This window comes from Oncorhynchus clarkii, chromosome 27, assembly GCF_045791955.1.
Source record: "Oncorhynchus clarkii lewisi isolate Uvic-CL-2024 chromosome 27, UVic_Ocla_1.0, whole genome shotgun sequence".
Lineage (NCBI taxonomy): Eukaryota > Metazoa > Chordata > Actinopteri > Salmoniformes > Salmonidae > Oncorhynchus > Oncorhynchus clarkii.
This window is the reverse complement of record NC_092173.1, coordinates 3483824-3502262: the sequence shown is the minus strand read 5'-3', so window position 1 is coordinate 3502262 and position 18439 is coordinate 3483824. Positions and strand designations below refer to the sequence as shown.

The following is an 18439-nucleotide window of genomic DNA, read 5'->3' as shown; positions in this document are numbered from 1 at the left end:
TGTAGGTAGCACCTTTTCCTCTATTCGTGTAAACCAGCATGCATACATCTTTCTCGTGTAAGGACTTGCAATGTTTCAATAGTATTTCTGCTCCAGTTGCTTAAACAACGGCTACAATGTTATTTATAGAAAGTTTGTTTTTGTCCTCGGGTTGACATAATGTCACCTTTTGCCAGCTGCTAGTGGAGCCCACAACTGTTCCTGGTCCCATCACTGTCTGTCGATAACACATGGATAGCTGCAATACATAGTGCATGATGCAAACACAAAATACTTGTTACCAAATGCTTTTTGAACGTGTTTGGTCTTTAGTGTTTTGTTTGGAGCAGCACACATTTTGGAGGAAACGCGTTTGATATGGAAGATTGTTTTCAGGATCCCATGGATACAGACTCAATGTGAGTGTTGCTATTTGATTTATTTGGCGGGCGGGGAATAATGCTGTGTTACATACAATTAAAAATGTTTGATTTGTTGCAGTTCTAATTGTGGTACATCAATATTGAAATTGATGAGTGTATAGCAGTAATGCCACCAAAAAAAAATGCTCCATAACATAGATCCGACCCCTCAAAATCGAGCCTCAAATAGGATTGTGTAACCCCCATAAGCATGTTTGTGTTGAACATCTGCACTACACTACTGGGGATAAATATATTGTCTACTTTTCATTAATTCAGCACTGAGTTTCATTAATTAAAACGTTTCTATAGTTTCTGGACAGATTTCACGGTTAAGTTCCAACATTTCCCATCAGTGTCCACATGCTGTAATCATGTTGTAATCTTGAAATCCCTCCAAATCCCTGGGAATCTGTTGTCCCGGACACCATGCAGTAGTAAACACAGGCCGATAGTTACATTTTTTTAAACGTTTGAACAAAGTGTTTTAATGTTTTAAATGTTTGACTAAATCTTTTTTGTTTGTTGTTAATTTAACATTTGAGGCAAAACATTTGTATTTTTAAACATTTGTAACAGATTTATTTTTTTTGACAGTGTTTCTTATTGGACAATTTCCTACAGTACAGTACTGTTCCTGTCTCACTCTGTTTCAAAAAACATTTTCTCCTTCTCCGAACACCACTCGCTAGTTTTCCATTTTCGGTCATCCCAATTCAGGTTCACAATCTCATCTTTCTGCTGAGCCTAAGTGTCAGCTTACCGGTGCATCCATTTACCGGTTGGGTGTCTATATCTAATCAGTCTACTTTACTGTAAATAGGCCACCAGTGATTTGCTTGGAGTGCATTACCACCACCCTCAAAGATTAGCGCTGTGTGTACCTTTATTAGGAAATGGATACGTTCGTTCACTGTCTATTCCACGTTAGTTTAATGTAATTTCATTGAAATGACACGTGGGTAGGATGTGGGTAGGACAACATCTATTTGTTTTGTTCTTGGAGATGAGCATGATAAACAAACCCGTTTGGTTTCTCTTTCTCGGAGCTGAGATCCTCCTGTGTTGTTCCCATCATCCGGTACTTCTGCATCACTGTTACCATGGTTCCCTTATCTGTGGGATGTGGCGGTGGCAGCCACCAGGCCTGCCATATTCAGTCTGTCTGAGACTCACCCAGCTTGCTGGCAACATCACACTGATTCTGTTCCACTGTTCCACTGTTCCACATTGTTATTTAATGTGTTTTCATTCGAAATAATATGCCGTGGAATTAGTCACTCAAATTGTGATTGCTGCCTACTTGCTTGATGGCATGGATATAATGATTTTGGTTAGTCAGCCATGTGCTCCGATATATAAACATTGAAAAATGTGTCACATACAACATCCATATATATGAAATGACAACATACTCCTAATTTAAATTTGCAATCCATGGTAGGAAGCCTAAATCCTTCAACCTACAGTGCACTTTGAGGTAAGCCTTTCTTATTCCTCCATACAGATACTGTACATTGGCCACTAGACTAAACACAGTGATCTCCCTTGTTAGATTACACTGAATCTCCAAATCGGAGCACTACATGTACACTGTATCTGCTTTATGAAGCTGAATGGGGCTCTACGACGCCTTCACTGGATAAAACTTTGGATTATTTCCAGATTAGGAACATTGAAGAACATTCTCGAGAGTTTGAGGTTAAAGTACCACAGAGAAATACAAGTAAGAATATTTTGGAATGCGTATCAATGTCACAATATATTTTGCTTTAGATGCTGGTTTAGAATGTACTGTATTTCTGCAATGTATGGAACACACACCGTACCATCCATTACAGTAATCAGTCATCATTATAGAAATCTGATCATATTCCACATGGCAATGCCTCACAATTCATTAAACAGCTTAGTCTTTCCTGAATACATGTACTAGGAAAGCTCACATAATTCATACTCAATGTGACTCATAATGGGTATATTTGATATCGCGCCAATCCTTGATCAGTACTTTAGGTCTGCGTCAGAAAAAGTGCCTCTATAGGGTGACATTTGTGACGCAGCCAGGGCTTCTTTCACACTGGTGAGTGGTTGATGGGGTGGATAATGACTGCTCTCAAAGGTAATATCAGAGAGAAAGCCGTGAAACACAATGGAATTAAATGGCATCGGAAAACTTTATGGCTTTGTGTCAGATGCAGATGATGTGTTATGTAGATGAAAGATCCTTGCGTCAAACTGCTATAAGCACCAAATATTAGAGAGAGTCGTGGGGATTTGAAGGTTGCATTAGAAGCACTGTGGGCTTATGGCTTTTCTTGTTGTGCTCAGAATGACGTGTTTTTTTCAATGCCCTGCACATGCCCTAGTTTAATGCCCCACACAGTACCCTCAACACATACTGTACACAACGAGGTCAGAGTATGCAGTGCATTCGGAAAGTATTCAGACTCCATGACTTTTTCCACATTTTGCTACATGACAGCCTTCCTCTAAAATGGATACTCATCAATCTACACACAATACCCAACCCTGAGGGGTTGAAGAAACAAATATGGGCTTCACTGATCTGTATTAAATGAGTGGCTATGAGTAAGCGCTCTCCTTGCAGATGCTAAACAGCCTTATATAACATGTGTGTGGTTGTGGTGGTACATTGGATGTCTGTTGTCAATGACCATGTCCATTTTTGTTCACAAATGTCTTACATTCTTTGTAATGCACTTGCATCTCATATCATTGACATTGAATCGCTCTTTATAGAAATTCCCATCATGTTAATTTTTTTGGGTGGTTAAAAAAAAGTTAGAATTGGGTGTGTTTATAAGCCACACGATACTGACATTGGTAGTTTTGATGATGTCACTGCATCAACCATAGATTTGATTAATAGTTCAGCTAAAATGTATTTTCCATTGGGTGACTGACTACAACATGAATTTATTTAAAAGTGAGAACCACTTACTGACATCTGACTTTTTGAATACTTTATACTCGAGCTATCTACTGTATATCCCCACATCGACAAGCCCACAAAAGTGACCAGTTCATCAATCATCCTTATTGATCATATTTTTTACTGATTCATTGAATAATGGGTCAAAAACAGGTACACTTTATACTGGCATTTATGAACATATTCCACTTTTTTTTTGTCAGCTGGAAAAGAACAGGTGGGAATTGAAAGTAGCAATACATGTAGAATATTTAACAACAGTAATACCGAGCACAAATATTTATAACCATGCCGATGTGAAGTCTGCTTACCAGACTTTTCTCACATCTTTCAATTCTGTATTTTACCACTGCTTTCCCTTGTTAAGACCTCTTAAAGAGAGCAGAAAATGGCTACGGAAACCATGGGTTACAGCTGGTCTCTAAATAATCCTCAGTACATTTTTTCTCTCAAAAATCACTCCCCCCTTGAATTCTGACAATTACCAATATACTGAACACAAATATAAACGCCACATGTAAAGTGTTGGCCCCATGTTTGATGAGCTGCGGGATTGTCTAAGACCAGACACTTTTTATTTTGTTCAGTATAGTATAAAAACACATTTACCCATCTACTTCGGATATCCCCAAAAATATACTTTACTAGCATTACAAGAATCTTCAAACAATATAAAGTCAACAATCATCTGTTGAGCAAGAAAAAGACTTCTACAGCTCTTCCATCTCAATTCCGTGTTGGAAGTAAGACCTATAGTGAACCTTTTTTTCATGGGAATTGAATCACTTTTTTCTGAGATGCACAGTAGTCTCCTCCATGTAGCCTAACTCTCACCATTTCATGCACACACACAAACAAACACGTTTTTTTGCACACTGAATCTATCATGTTCAATTGTTATTAGTATACTTTGTATAATTGATTGAACAAACTGTATTGTACACACACACACGTACATACATCCATACACACACAACAACACACTGTATATCATTTTTCTTTTAATGTAGTTTTCTTGGGTTTAAAAACTAATCTGCACACTTTTTTTACCTTGTTTTTATCTGCACTGTTTTGCTTTTCACTTGTCTTCCTTTGTGCGAATAAATATAACTAAAACAAACTTTAAAGAAATGTAAGAAGATTGAGGTACAATCTGCACTGAAAACGTCTTTGTATTAAATGAAAAACAGTCCTCCGTCTTTGTTAGATGGCGTGTCTTTTTTTGTAGCCCAGTTCTGTGTGAACTAAAGAGCAGTGATATTAGTATTGTATTCATTCAAATGCCATTACTTAGGCTAACAAGGTATTGGATTACTTGTTGGAATACTTTAAAATATAAAAACATTACAGTACCAGTCAAAAGTTCAGACACAGCTACTCATTCCAGAGTTTTTCTTTGTTTTTACTATTTACTACATTGTAGAAATAACACATATGGAATCATGTAGTAACCAAAAAAGTGTTAAAGAAATCAAAACATATTTTAGATTTTAGATTTTTCAAAGTAGCCACCCTTTGCCTTGATGACAGCTTTGCGTACTCGTGGTATTCTCTCAACCAGTTTCATGAGGTAGTCACCTGGAATGCATTTCAATTAACAGGTGTGCTTTGTTAAAAGTGAATTTGTGGAATTTCTTTCCTTCTTAATATGTTTGAGCCAATCAGTTGTGTTGTGACAATGTAGAGGTGGTATACAGAAGATAGCCCTATTTGGTAAAAGACCAAGTCCATATTATGGCAAGAACAGCTCAAATAAGCAAAAAGAAACGAAAGTCCATCATTACTTTAAGACATTAAGTTCAGTCAATGCGGAAAGAACTTTGAATGTTTCTTCACGTGCAGTCACAAAATCATCAAGCGCTATGATGAAACTGGCTCTCATGAGGACCACCACAGGAAAGGAGTTACCTCTAGGTTCATTAGAGTTACCAGCCTCAGATTGCAGCCCAAATACATGCTTCATAGAGTTCAAGTAACAGACACATTTCAACATGAACTGTTCAGAAGAGACTGTGTGAATCAGGCCTTCATGGTCGAATTGCTGCAAAGGAACCACTACTAAAGGACACTAATAAAAATAAAAAGAAGAGACTTGCTTGGGCCAAGAAACAATGGACATTAGAATGGGGGAAATCTGTCCTTTTGTCTTATGAGTCAAAATTTGAGATGTTTGGTTCCAACTGCCGTGTCTTTGTGAGACACAGAGTAGGTGAATGAATGGATGATCTCCGCATGTGTGGTTCCCACCGTAAAGCATGGAGGAGGAGGTGTGATGGTGTGGGGGTGCTTTGCTGGTGACACTGTCAGTGATTTATTTAGAATTGAAGGCATACTTAACCATCATGGCTACCACAGCATTCTGCAGCTATACATCATCCCATCTGGTTTGTGCATAGTGGGACTATCATCTGTTAATCAGCAGGACAATCACCCAAAACATACCTCCAGGCTGAGTAAGGGCTATTTGACCAAGGAGAATGATGGAGTGCTGCATTCAATGACTTGGCCTCCACAATCACCCAACCTCAACCCAATTGAGATGGTTTGGGATGAGTTGAACCACATAGTGAATAAAAAGCAGGCAACAAGTGCTCAGCATATGTGGAAACTCCTTCAATAATTTTGTAAGCTGGTTGAGAGAATGCCAAGAATGTGCAAAGCTGTCATCAAGGCAAAGGGTGGCTACTTTGAAGAATATATTTTTTTTTTGTTTAACACGTTTTTGGTTACTAAATGATTTCATATGTGTTATTTCATAGTTTTATTCTACAATGTAGAACATACTAAAAATAAAGAAAAACCCTTCAATAAGTAGGTGTCCACACTTTTGACTGTTACTGTATATACATTTGAATATAATTGTAATAGCCCGCAAGTATACTTGATTGGAGTGCACAGTTTAAGGGTACTAATGTTTCACGTAAATAGCCATTTTGAAATGTGTTATTTATTTAGAGTGAAAGGTCAAATGGTTAAAAATAGGAAAGCATGGTAAGATGGTAGGAGTTCAGGCAGGCCTTTGCACTTCAGCAAGCAAAGGAAAGGAGGGGTGCTCAACAACCATTAAATAAAATCACGAGAATGTCTTACCATGAAAAACTTCCAAAAGGACTAATTTGCGGTAAAAAGGAATTGGAGCACTAGTCCTTTTGTATTTTTTTTCCGATTCTACTTGTTGTCTATGTGCTTGTGAACAAGAAGAGCCTACTGTAAATGGGGAGTGACTTTTACGCATGCGCATCAAGGACAATATTATCGGAGCGCTAAGTGGTCGCTTATTGTGAAAAACAAAGGCAGTGGGCAGCGGAAGAAGAAACGTCATTTTCGGATTGCTCCTCCTTTTATGAAGATTCTGACAAAGGAGTAGCCTTTTTTTTTCATCAAACCAATTTATTATTCGCTTTTCATATTAAACTTTTTACAATCCATTGTCATTGTATGATTGAGGATTTCTAGACGCTCACCCAGATCCCACAATAGAAAGTGGCCTAACCGGAGTGTGGAATCTACAGGTCTCTTCTGAGGTTTTATTCATGCCGGAACTGCGAGGAATATCGAGTGAATGACTGAGTGTGTAAGTTATTTTATTTTCTCACCACAAAGTTACTACTACTGGAATAATGTGGGAGTAGTTTACAAAAAGATAAATTATGAATCTTAGGCAACATGCCAGTCAATTATACTATTTAATTCATCTTCAGTGTCTTCAGACACTGGCAAATAACCGTTGCCTTTTGTGTAACCTGTTCGACATTACAACTTTACGTATAATTGATAGACCAGCATATAAAGCGATATTTTTCTCACACTTTGTGAAATCTCTACAAAGAATATGTTATAATTATCGACGACTGATCTCCTGGGTACCAGTGCGCTGTCCATTGTCCTGAAAATACGCTCCTCAAATAGCCTAATCAAACTAGGGCAATCTGCCACCACGCCATAGAAATACTGTAGACGAAATATGAGATTATTCGAAGTTTAAAGTGTGTTTTCTTTCTTTGAATGTGAACAGGGAGAGAGTGCCCAAGACAGCTATCCCAGAGAACACCGAATATGAGAACTCGAATCAGGGTTATATTGTATTCTCTATTACTTTTGGTTTTAGTAGGTAAGTGTTTGCACTTACATTATGTATTTGTTTCTAATGGTTGAAAATCACACTTATCTTATACTTGCGATGCGACGGTTATTAACATAAATTGGCACATCACGACCAAACACTTAGCTAAGCATTTGGGGGGGGGGGGGGGATTCAACTGACCACTTTGAAAGGTCTGACAAAGGCTAGTGTGGCATGATTTGACTGGGTCAAGTGACATACGAAGCATATAGTAAAATGTAAACATATTTTCGTCACATGTAGAAGCCTACAGACAGGACATGATTTTGGTAATCACTCTCTGAAGTAAAATAAAATACAATTTAGCACCATTTTTATATAAAATATTCTAAATATATTACATGACCAAAGTATGTGGACACCTGCTTGTCGAACATCTCATTCCACAATTATGGGCATTAATATGGAGTTGGTCCCCCCCCTTTACTGCAATAACAGCCAACACTCTTCTGGGAAGACATTCCACTATGTGGGAACATTTCTGCGGGGACTTGCTTCCATTCAGCCACAAGAGCATTAGTGAGGTTGGGCACTGATGCTGGCCGATTAGGCCTGGCTCGCAGTCGGCGTTCCAATTCATTCCATAGGTGTTTGAGGAGGTTGAGGTCAAGGCTCTGTGTAGGCCAGTCAAGTTTTTCCACAATGATCTCAACAAAATATTTATGTATGGACTTCCCTTTGTGGACGGGAGCATTATCATGCTGAAACAGGAAAGGGCCATCCCCAAACTGTTACCACAAAGTTGGAAGCACAGAATCTTCTAGAATGTCAATGAATGCTGTAGGTTTAAGATTTTCCTTCAGTGGAACTAAGATGCCAAACCATGAAAAACAGCCCCAGACCATTATTCCTCCTCCACCAAACTTTACAGTTGGCACTATGCATTGGGGCAGGTAGCGTTCTCCTGGCATCTGCTAAACCCAGAAAAGCTTCCGATGAACAGTTTTTGTGCTGACGTTGATTTCAGAGGCAGTTTGAAACTCGGTAATGAGTGTTGCAACCAAGGAAAGACAAGTTTTATGTGCTTCAGCACTCTGCGGTCCCGTTCTGTGAGCTTGTGTTGTCTACCACTTTGCGGCTGAGCCGTTGTTGCTCCTAGATGTTTCCATTTCACATTAACGGCACTTACAGTTGGCCGGGGCAACTCTAGCAGGGCAGAAATTTGACGAACTGACTTGTTGGAAAGGTGGCATTCTATGTAAATAAGGCCATTCTAGTGCCAATGTTTGTCTATGGAGATTGCATGGCGATGTGCTCGATTTTATACACCTGTCAGCAACGGGTATGGCTGAATAGCCAAATCCACTAAGGGTTCCACTTTTGTAATAATACAGTAGTGTATTATTCCAACATTTAAAAACATGAACAAACTAATAGAGGGACATAAATAGAGATCATACAGTAGATCCTCTTCTCACTTCTCAGTGAGTTAAAGCCTCAGATGAGGTCTGTCTGTGTTGCCCTTCAGAAATAAGAAATAAATGAATTCATACATAACATTAGGCTACAGACACATTTTGTATCATTTAGAGTAGGTTTCTACTTGGACCTCTTTCCCAGTACGTTTCTGTGTCACTTTCACAACTGTGACTGTCCCGGTTTCCATGTGCCTGCATGTATGACAATTCAAAATGAGCTGGAGATGTGATCGATGTTGACAGAAAGCCTGGGGCTCTGGGTTACATAATACTAACCCTGTGTTTCATCAGTCAGTCACACAAAGACTCCATGCAGAAAACCACATATTTTCATCCCTCAATCAATATAGCAGCCTGGCTGGGTTTGACTGGGTTTGGCTGTGTCCCAAATGGCATCCTATTCCCTATATAGTGCACTACTTTTGACCTGGGCCCTGCTGTTTGGGATTCAGACGTTGTGTAGTGGGGTGGGTGATGTTACGCTCACTGCACGTGTCCACAGTTGTCAGTCTAGTGTGACATTTATTTTGGTCCAGGGTGTGAGGGTGTATTATGTGGTGAGTGAGTTGAGATTTGAGAACAGTGGTATTTATGGTACTGCATTATGCCAGTCCGACTGGCACAACAGGGAGCTCATCCAAGGCTGGAACAAAATGAGTTCACAGGGTTATCAGATAGAACACCACGTTCAGACAACAGACTGTGGGGGGGATGGGTGGAGGGTGTGATTTAATTGAATGATCCTTTTGTGTTTTTGTTGTCTTTTATTCCCGCCAGCTCTCACACGTAGGTTGACATTTGAGTCTTGTCTTGGAGGTAGAACTGAACGATTTCCCCTTAGGCCAGCTGCAAAGCCAAAAGGGGTTATATTGTAAAAAATCATAAAAAATGTTTTGCTTACTTTAAGGTTAGGGTTAAGCGTTAAGTTTAGCAGTGTTGTTAAGGTCAGTGTTAAGGTTAGGGTTGGGTTTAAACATCGGATTGTATGACTTTGTGGCTGTGCCAACTAGTGACCACTCTGCAGAGATGCCCCCAGAACAATATTCATGACACAAAACACTGCCTCTCTCACACAAAAACACACACACACACACACACAATTATGTATCTCTGGGTGATGTGTACTGTACATGCTACCGTGTGGTGCTCGTGTGATGCCGCTCTGTGTGTTACGATCTCCAGTGCAGGTGAGCAGGACAGTATGTGTGGATGTGCCCTCGGAAACAGAGGCAGTCGTTGGGAACCCAATGAAACTGACCTGCATCTCCTGTATGAAGAGAGAGGAGGTCAGTGCAGAGACACGCGTTGACTGGTACTACATCTCACCTGACGACGAACCCATCCCTGTAGGTCTCCTCCATCTAACATCCATTCGCACAAACACCAACTTCTTCAATTTCATTACAATTATTTCACCTGATGATAGGACCAGCCATTTTTCCTGACCATGTGACCTGACCAGGAATGATTGCCCATAACTAGGGCATGGATGTTTTTCCTGGTCAGGCTCTATGGTCTACAAGTACTTTGAACTATGAGGCAAAGTTAGCTATCAACGATTACTGTGTGTGTGTGTGTGTGTGTGTGTGTGTGTGTGTGTGTGTGTGTGTGTGTGTGTGTGTGTGTGTGTGTGTGTGTGTGTGTGTGTGTGTGTGTGTGTGTGTGTGTGTGTGTGTGTGTGTGTGTGTGTGTGTGTGCGTGTGTGAGTGTGTGTGTGCCTGCATGCCTGCTATGTTGCCCTCAGATCTACCTGTTTGATGGGCACCCCAGGGACCTGGAGGGACCTTGGCGGGGTCGCCTGGTGTGGAATGGAAGTAAAGACCTGCAGGAACTCTCCATCAGTATCCTCAACGTCACAATGAACGACACGGGCACCTACAATTGTGTGGTGTTCCGACAGTTTGAGTTTGACTCCTACTCGCACTCGGTTACCAAAACCCTGGTAATCAACCTGGTGGTCCGAGAGGAAGGTAAGAGTGCTTCCTGTTTCTTCCTATTTTGTAATTGTACTTCCTGTGCTTTCAAGCTCCTTGCTGGAGGCTTAACTATCTGTGGTTGGCGATGTGTGCTTTGCGTATTTACATGTGCTTCTCCTTGGTTGCTGCCATGTGTTTTGACAAAACTTAAAAGTAAAATGTATTATTTTTCTTAGGCGCTATTAGGTATGTTAATTGTATTTACAATTTGCATAAAACAACGTTCATCATTTTATTGTATTGAGTAATTGTGTGTTTTTGTTCTGTTTTTATTATTATCAAAGCTCAATTGAAGCCCTCTTATAGTAAGCGAGATTTGTTTCTAACCAACTACTTTACTATCTATTATAAGGGGTAGTGTACATCATTTGGTTTCTATTCACCGGATGCTTCCGGGATGTTCACCTTACTCAAATATACTATTTAATAGATATAGTTGTATATAATTATTCCTACATTCACTTTACAATACCTCTCTCTGCCTACTTATTGTGAACTGCTGGGGTTCATACAGACAGACTTAGTTGCGTCTTAAGTGGCTGGTTCATATCTGCATACATCTACATTTGGTAATAGTCATTACCAACTATATTTTAGTTTGCACTTGTGTACATTATATCAAACATACAACTTTTCTTTTGCATCTCATACCATAGTGGTGTCCGTTTGAAAAAAAGCTGTGGATCAGCGAGCAATTTTTCATTCCAATACAAGAAGGGATTAAGATAATTAGATTTTTCTGCAGTGATTTGGAAGTTTCACACAGGAAGTGCTGTGCCTCAAGCTTCTTGGAGTTTGGCCCCAATTCATTGACACAGTGGTTCTCAACAGATCCAACTCTCACATGTAGAGAGGAAGAATGCCTTATTTAAATACAAGGAACATATTTCCGCTAACATATTTCCACTTTTTAAAAAAAAGTATAAATCTAATCTGCTCTATTTATTTGATAATATTGTAATAATATCTTGTAGTATATTGGACTTCCTTGTTGGCACAGACATTTTTTTTCTTCAGTAACAACATCTAACACTGACAAAGACACAAAAAGAACATTGAGAACTGCGATTATCATTCATGTTTTGGATGATTTATTCCTCTGTGTAGCAAGAAGGTTTGATGGTTTACACTTTGATGTTACAAATGTGAAGCCTAAATGCTCCAGTTCAATGCTGGTAGGAGTACTGGGATGACAATGGGCCAATTGCATGCATAGTTAATTCAAGACCGTGTGTATGTAAGTAAACAAGGGGAAGAGATAGCATGATCGTTGGGTTTGTAGTGAGTTTGCAGTGTTGCAAGACAGTATTTTTAACTGTGGGGGAACTTGACCAATCAATATGTCTAGGACTTGTTGGTTATTCCCAATAAGGTTACGTGAAACACTATACTGTATACTTTACACATTTGATTATACTAGCAATAATTGGATCGTACCCTTTTTATCATTGGACCATTATCTAATGAAATTTGTATTCTCAATTATGTACCAAAAAAAAAACTCTCACATGTACAGACAAAGCATGCTTAACTGCCTCCTATACGGGATGAGATTGACTTCACCTGGCTAACAGAGCAAGCTGTAATGCCCACATATAGGACTGTTTTGTTGTTTTGATTATGAGTGAATGGATGAATCAGAAATAGATTGCTACATACTGGAGTCATTTCAATTAGAATTGTCATTTCATTGCTAGTGGCGACAAGGCAGTTATTTATTATGGCTGATATGCTGGGTCTGTTCACTGGTCCATTCAAACAAATTGGCCTACCCAGTTATATTATTAACAAATAGTTATCTTTACTACTCTATGCCTTAATTCACAAATGACATACTTGTAGAACAGTCTGTGCAAGATTGACAGTAGGTCCCTATCAAACCAATGCAGTTGAAATACATTGTCTATTTTTGTTGTCTTGCAGTGTTCTATCCAATCAGATGCGGTGTGGGTTGTGTCATAGAGATGGAAAGAGAGCATACCTATCTTTGCGAATCATCACTTCTGTGACAGCATGGGCAGGACCATTGAGGGCTATATCAATTTCAAAGTAGTCAGTGTCTCCTTCTTCTACTTCTATGAGTTTATTGGTGGTTTGTAATCAAACATAAAAGGTGTATACTTCCACCTACTGTGTTAGAGTGTGTATAGTCTGAACGGGAATAAAGCTAAAGTTTATGATTTAACTGCCACCTGTGGTGCTTGAATCTTTGCTCAGGAGTATTTGGCTGATCCCTTCTGCTGACTTGGATGGAATTCTGTTATCCTTCCTTAACCCATAGGTAGTCCCACCCAGCTGACCACTTTAAAATGGTGAAAGCCTTTGATGGCGCTGCCAATGCTAATGCAGACTTTGTAGCAGGTGTGCCCTATATCTATCTCTATGGGTTGTGTGTGTCTGTCTGGCAGCCAGTGATGACACCACTGCCCTGTACTCAGAGATCATGATGTACGTCCTGCTGGTCTTCCTTACCTGCTGGCTCCTGGTGGAGATGGTTTACTGCTACAGGAAGATCTCCAAGTCAGACGAGCAGGCCCAGGACACCGCGTGAGTAGCTCTTAGCCATGTATCTTTCTAGCTTTTTATCGCATAGGCTTGTCTTGTACCTTGTAAGCGTTGTATCTCTTAGCATTAGATCTCATAGCCTCGTATCTTGTAGCCTTGTGTCTCGTGGCCTCGTATATCGTAGCCTCGTGTCCATACTGTATGTACTAAGGCCAACTCTAGTCTTCTATCGTTGCTTTGAACCATGTATCTAGATGTTTGGTGAAGGGCAATGATAGACGACTAGAGTTGGCATCAGCACATACAGTTTGGATACGATGCTAAGTACTATATGTGGAGTTTGGGCCTTACCCACTGTAAGCATTACTGACAATGTGGCGTAACATTACCCCTGCTGATTTCATGAGCCCTTGAATAAATTGGGGTGAGTGAATAGTTTACATTTACTCTTAAGGCCTTGCAGTATCCAATGTATAGGTTGTGCGGTCTGTGAAAGAGTGTAATGGAGGTGTAACGGTCTGAGGGCTCCTGCAGTCAGTAGTCGGTCAATAGTAGTCGGTCAGCTGTTTCAATGCTGTAAGTCGTCTTTCTGCTGAGGTCCCTGGATAGTTTGGAGCGCTCTGCTGACTCCGTTTCTGCCATTTTCAAACAGACAATTTAGTGCTCTGAGGATTTGCAGCCGGATCTGAAATTGACTTGTTCTGTGGCCAAGGCTTAAATATATTCCTGTGGTGTCAGCTCCCAATGATTGGTGACGGTGCTGGGCGGTAGATGGAACTCGATACAGTGGATTGTGGCCATCACATTTCGACCTTTCAATACGATATTGGGTAATATACAGTGCATGTTTGAATCCAATTACACTATCTCCTGTACCTTACACTACAAGTACCAATAGTGCAAGATAGATGTACACAGAACTTGGGAAATTGAGAGAATGCCCGAAGGAATCGATTGAGAAATGGGTGAAAATAATGTACCTCTGAACAGATGAAGAGTATACTGTACGCCGCTATATTACATGGGTCGTGACAGTTGTTTCCCAAATAGACAACACTCTGCACTCAGTCTAGAGGCAACGCCTAATGACCCAATGCCCAGGAATATCACATTAAGTTTAACCACCAGTGGTGTGTTGCGAGGTGTGACCTCCATCCGTTCTAGTGCCAACAGGACTTAGGGCTGATAGGGCTCTGGTCCAAAAATAGTGCACTATATAGGGAAGGGGATAGGGTGCCATTTGGGACGCAACCATTGGTATTGAGCTGTTTGAGCAGCTAAACAACATTAGAGGCACGCTGATGGCAGCCGGCCATAATATGTGACTGGCTGTTCATCAGTACAGGATAATGCAGCCATTTTAAAAGGATCTGTAGTATACATTAGTGAACCTAAATCACATCAATCATGGACTGTTGGCTAGGAGACAGGATTTCCTACCGTTTCCCCACTTTCATTTGACCTGCTCCTCTTACTTGGATACATTTTCCGTATAGAATAATGGCTAAGAAGTAGGCTAACTCATGGGTTGTGGGAATCCTAAAGTTGAAGGAAATCGCCGTCATAGTTTCTAAGTCAGTATCCAGGCTTATGTTCGATATTGCTGTTGGCACATTGTCATGAATAAACTGGAACACTCCCAACGCTAATGTATCCCAATTGTCTCAATTGTCATGCATTGACAGAGTTCAATGAGAAAGGCCCAATGAAATGTACACAGTATGGTGCTCCATGGATGCACCACAGGGTCTCAGATGTGCCTCTCTTTCCACCCATCTCCAGGACAAACTACCTAGCCATTCCCTCCGAAAATAAAGACAACCTGGGTGTTCCAGTTACAGAATAAAAGTGATTGTCTCAACACCAGTACGGTATTTTGAATGTGCCTCTCAATCTGATCTCGGATCAGAAAATCACTCTCCCCTTCAACTCGTTGTATGTAACTAACCCGAGTCGTCTCTTTCTGCTGCACCCGCGTCTGCCATTTTCTTCCGCAAGACATGACTCACTCACCTCATAGTAATAACGTTTCCTTCATCAACCACTCATCTCTCTCTGCTTTGTCTTAATTTGCCATCAGCTCTTTCTCACTCATAGTACTACTACTAATATTAAACATGTGAATATATTAGTGAAATGAACGAGGTGAAAGCAATAGTTTTATATACGAAATCTACACGCCGCATGGGATTCTGTGGCACCTGATTTAAGTGTCGTTTTCAAAGGGAGAGTGGCCCGATCGCAACAGCCAAAGAAATGAGGCCTTGAGGAACATGAGGAACACACCACCTGCTGAGTTCTCAGAAAAGTGGACAAAGACACTTTTTCTTAGTATTGCTATGGGGCTGTGTGAGGCTCAGTACGTGTCTTTAGAGTGCTACTCTCTGTTTTTTAAATGGAAGGAAGTTTGTCGCAAGTCATTGTTTTACATTTCTGAATCTGCGTTTTAGAATAGGTTTTGTTGTTGCACCTAATCGGTATAGCTGGAAATGGGTGCATTTTTTTTTAAACACAATCAAGCAACTTGGTCTGTCCTCTGTTTCAGGTACTGACCAACTGTGCACCAAGCAGTTCATGGTCACCTGACGATACAGACTGACGTCCTCGAAGGGAACATTCAGTGAAGATGTCACAACACCTCTCAGCAACTTTGTCTTGGTCTTGCGGTGTGAGCTAGCTCAAATGCTCAAGTACACTCTCCTTTCTTATTTCACTCTGTACCACTCTGTGCCAGGCAGCAGTGATTTGATGAGTAATACGTTGTTTATGCTATTTGAATGTCACCCACAGAAAGAAAACAGAACCTACTGTTGCGGAGGACCAAGGAATTACTTCAAAGTAAATTACTCACACTTTTAAATGCGTGAAATGCTGTTCTATTGCTAATAATTATGCTGCACTGCACATAATTGGGTGTCCATAAAAACTTCTGGTACATTCTTTTTACATCATTTTTACTCTACTGATATAATATGACGAGATTATGGGTCAAGGTTTTTCTCTTATACGACCGGTGTCTCGTTGTTATCTTTTTACAGAAATTGGAGTGCATAGCTTTTCAAGTTCTTCGAGTACTTCACTTAAGTTGTTTTGGTGAAAGAAAACATTTAATGCACAGTATGACTTTGGTCCCAGAGTTTCCCTCCATCTTTTACTCACACCATCAATATGGCATTTTATTTACTCAGCTTTTTGTAAGGTATAAAGTTTACTCAATGGCATCTTAAGACGTTCAAAACAATGATGCTGCAGAATACAACTACTGTACGCCCCCAATAGCCAAAAACGTGATCACGCTAAACCATATGCTGGTTGTTGAGGTTGTTTTTTCATATTCAGTAGCACTGCTGTTGAGTCTCAAATGTGTGCCTACTTCTATAGTTACAATTAGTGTATACACTGTATTGTGTACTATCGTACTATATATATGTCGCTGTATATCTTATACACTGTATCTCTGTATTGAGCTATTAAAGGACAATGCATTCCAAATGTATCCTAACCCTTCTCTATACTTATCTAATTTGTAAAGTCTTTCTACATTGATCTTGAAAATCAATATAATTACACAGTTAACGCAGAGACGAGACAAGCAGATTCATTGAAATGCTCGAAAGAAATCAACACTCGATGAGATTTGTGCAGAGCTGTTTGTCAGCCTCCTCACTGATTGTCTGACGAATAACAGAGGAAGGCATTTGCAGCGGTTTTTAAATATCTAAAAAAAGATAACAGATAACTATTTTGTTATTGCCTGAATAGTGAATACCACAGAGAAATTGAGCATCATCCCATTTGCAATAAATGCATTGTGACTAGTCCACCCACGAGGTTTTGATGACATGTCTTGACTGGGGACTGGGGGTGGTGGCAGTCTGGGGGTGGTTGCACCAAGCTGATTGAGACTGAGGAGGTAGAGTGTGAATGAATTAGGCCAAGTCTAGGTAGGTTTAGCCATCCATCTGTACCATCCATCTGTACTATCCATCCATCCACCTCCACAGTGCACAGCTGGTGTAAATCACCTTCGGATGGGGGGCAGTCCTCGGAGAGCAATCTCACCGCCTCCATGTTCTTGTTCTGTGGCTGCCGGGTGACAGATATAGCATCTGTCGTTATAGCAACCCATGCAAGCCCCGAGCAGGGAGCAGATTGGTTGGCTTCGACGTAACCATGCCATGATGCAACATTTGTGCGGGTCATGCACTACCGAGATGTGAAGATAATGACTACACAGTACAGGGCATAAGGGTTATCACAACCCTAGCTAGTAATGCACCCTAAAGCATAGGCCTACAACATTGACATGAAAGCTAAACATTTCATTATCTGTGTGCTGCTACTGATTCAGTCAGTAATGCATTTTCCTGCTCTTCTGTATTACCAGCGCATCTACGGAGTACGGTACAGTGTCCTATCTCCCAAAGGGTACAACCCACTATTGTGACCCACATTCAGTACTTTATAATTAAACCAGGCTGTTTCTGCTCTGAAATAAGTTCATTTATCACAGAAATTAATTCAACAATGCTTGATGTTCTATTGGAGCTGGAATATCGCCAATCCCTCACAGCAATTCATTAACATTTTACACAACAACAACATATTCAATCTCTCCCTATCCCAGTATGTTGTCCCCACTTGCTTCAAGATGTCCGCCATTGTTCCTATTGCCCAAGAAAGTGAAGATATCTGAACAAAATGACTATTGCCCCGTGGCACTCACTTCTGTCATCATGAAGTGTTTTGAGAGGCTAGTTAAAGGATCATAACATCTCCACATTACCCGGCACCCAAGACCCACTATAATTTGCATATCGCTCTTTCCCACCTGGACAAAAGGAACACTTACGTGAGAATGCTGTTTAATGACTACAGCTCAGTGTTCAACACCATAGTGCCAGGGGTGCATGCTTAGTCCCCTCCTGTACTTCCCGTTCACCCACTACCTCGCACAACTCCAACACCTTTATTAAGTTTGCTGACAACATGACGGTGGTAGGCCTGATTACCGACAATGATGAGACAGCCTATAGGGAGGAGATGAGAGACCTGGAAGT

At 40.4% G+C, this 18439-nt stretch overlaps 1 protein-coding gene across 16 annotated transcripts; it reads left to right on the top strand.

The window, feature by feature from the left end:
• Positions 1 to 6626: 6626 nt before the first annotated feature.
• Positions 6627 to 17204, top strand: LOC139386034 (sodium channel, voltage-gated, type III, beta). Of its 16 annotated transcripts, none has more exons than XM_071131435.1 (7): positions 6627 to 6931; positions 7373 to 7468; positions 10081 to 10244; positions 10643 to 10868; positions 13313 to 13421; positions 15162 to 15227; positions 15925 to 16875. In XM_071131435.1, exons 2-6 carry the CDS (start codon positions 7414 to 7416, stop codon positions 15223 to 15225), a joined length of 618 nt encoding a protein of 205 aa, XP_070987536.1. In that variant the 5' UTR covers positions 6627 to 6931; positions 7373 to 7413; the 3' UTR covers positions 15226 to 15227; positions 15925 to 16875. The 16 variants fall into 16 exon arrangements, with proteins under 16 accessions (XP_070987536.1, XP_070987545.1, XP_070987532.1 ...); XM_071131431.1 differs by having other exon boundaries at positions 6629 to 6931; positions 13283 to 13421; positions 15162 to 15245; positions 15925 to 16878; XM_071131430.1 differs by having other exon boundaries at positions 6635 to 6931; positions 13283 to 13421; positions 15925 to 17204.
• Positions 17205 to 18439: the final 1235 nt, after the last annotated feature.

What these genes read in the sequence shown, in the direction of transcription:
- LOC139386034 (XM_071131430.1), top strand. Translation starts at nt 7,414, where the DNA reads ATGAGAACTCGAATCAGGGTTATATTGTATTCTCTATTACTTTTGGTT. An exon ending in ATTACTTTTGGTTTTAGTAG is followed by an intron (nt 7,469 to 10,080) that starts GTAAGTGTTTGC and finishes TACGATCTCCAG; the next exon opens with TGCAGGTGAGCAGGACAGTA. An exon ending in CTGACGACGAACCCATCCCT is followed by an intron (nt 10,245 to 10,642) that starts GTAGGTCTCCTC and finishes TGTTGCCCTCAG; the next exon opens with ATCTACCTGTTTGATGGGCA.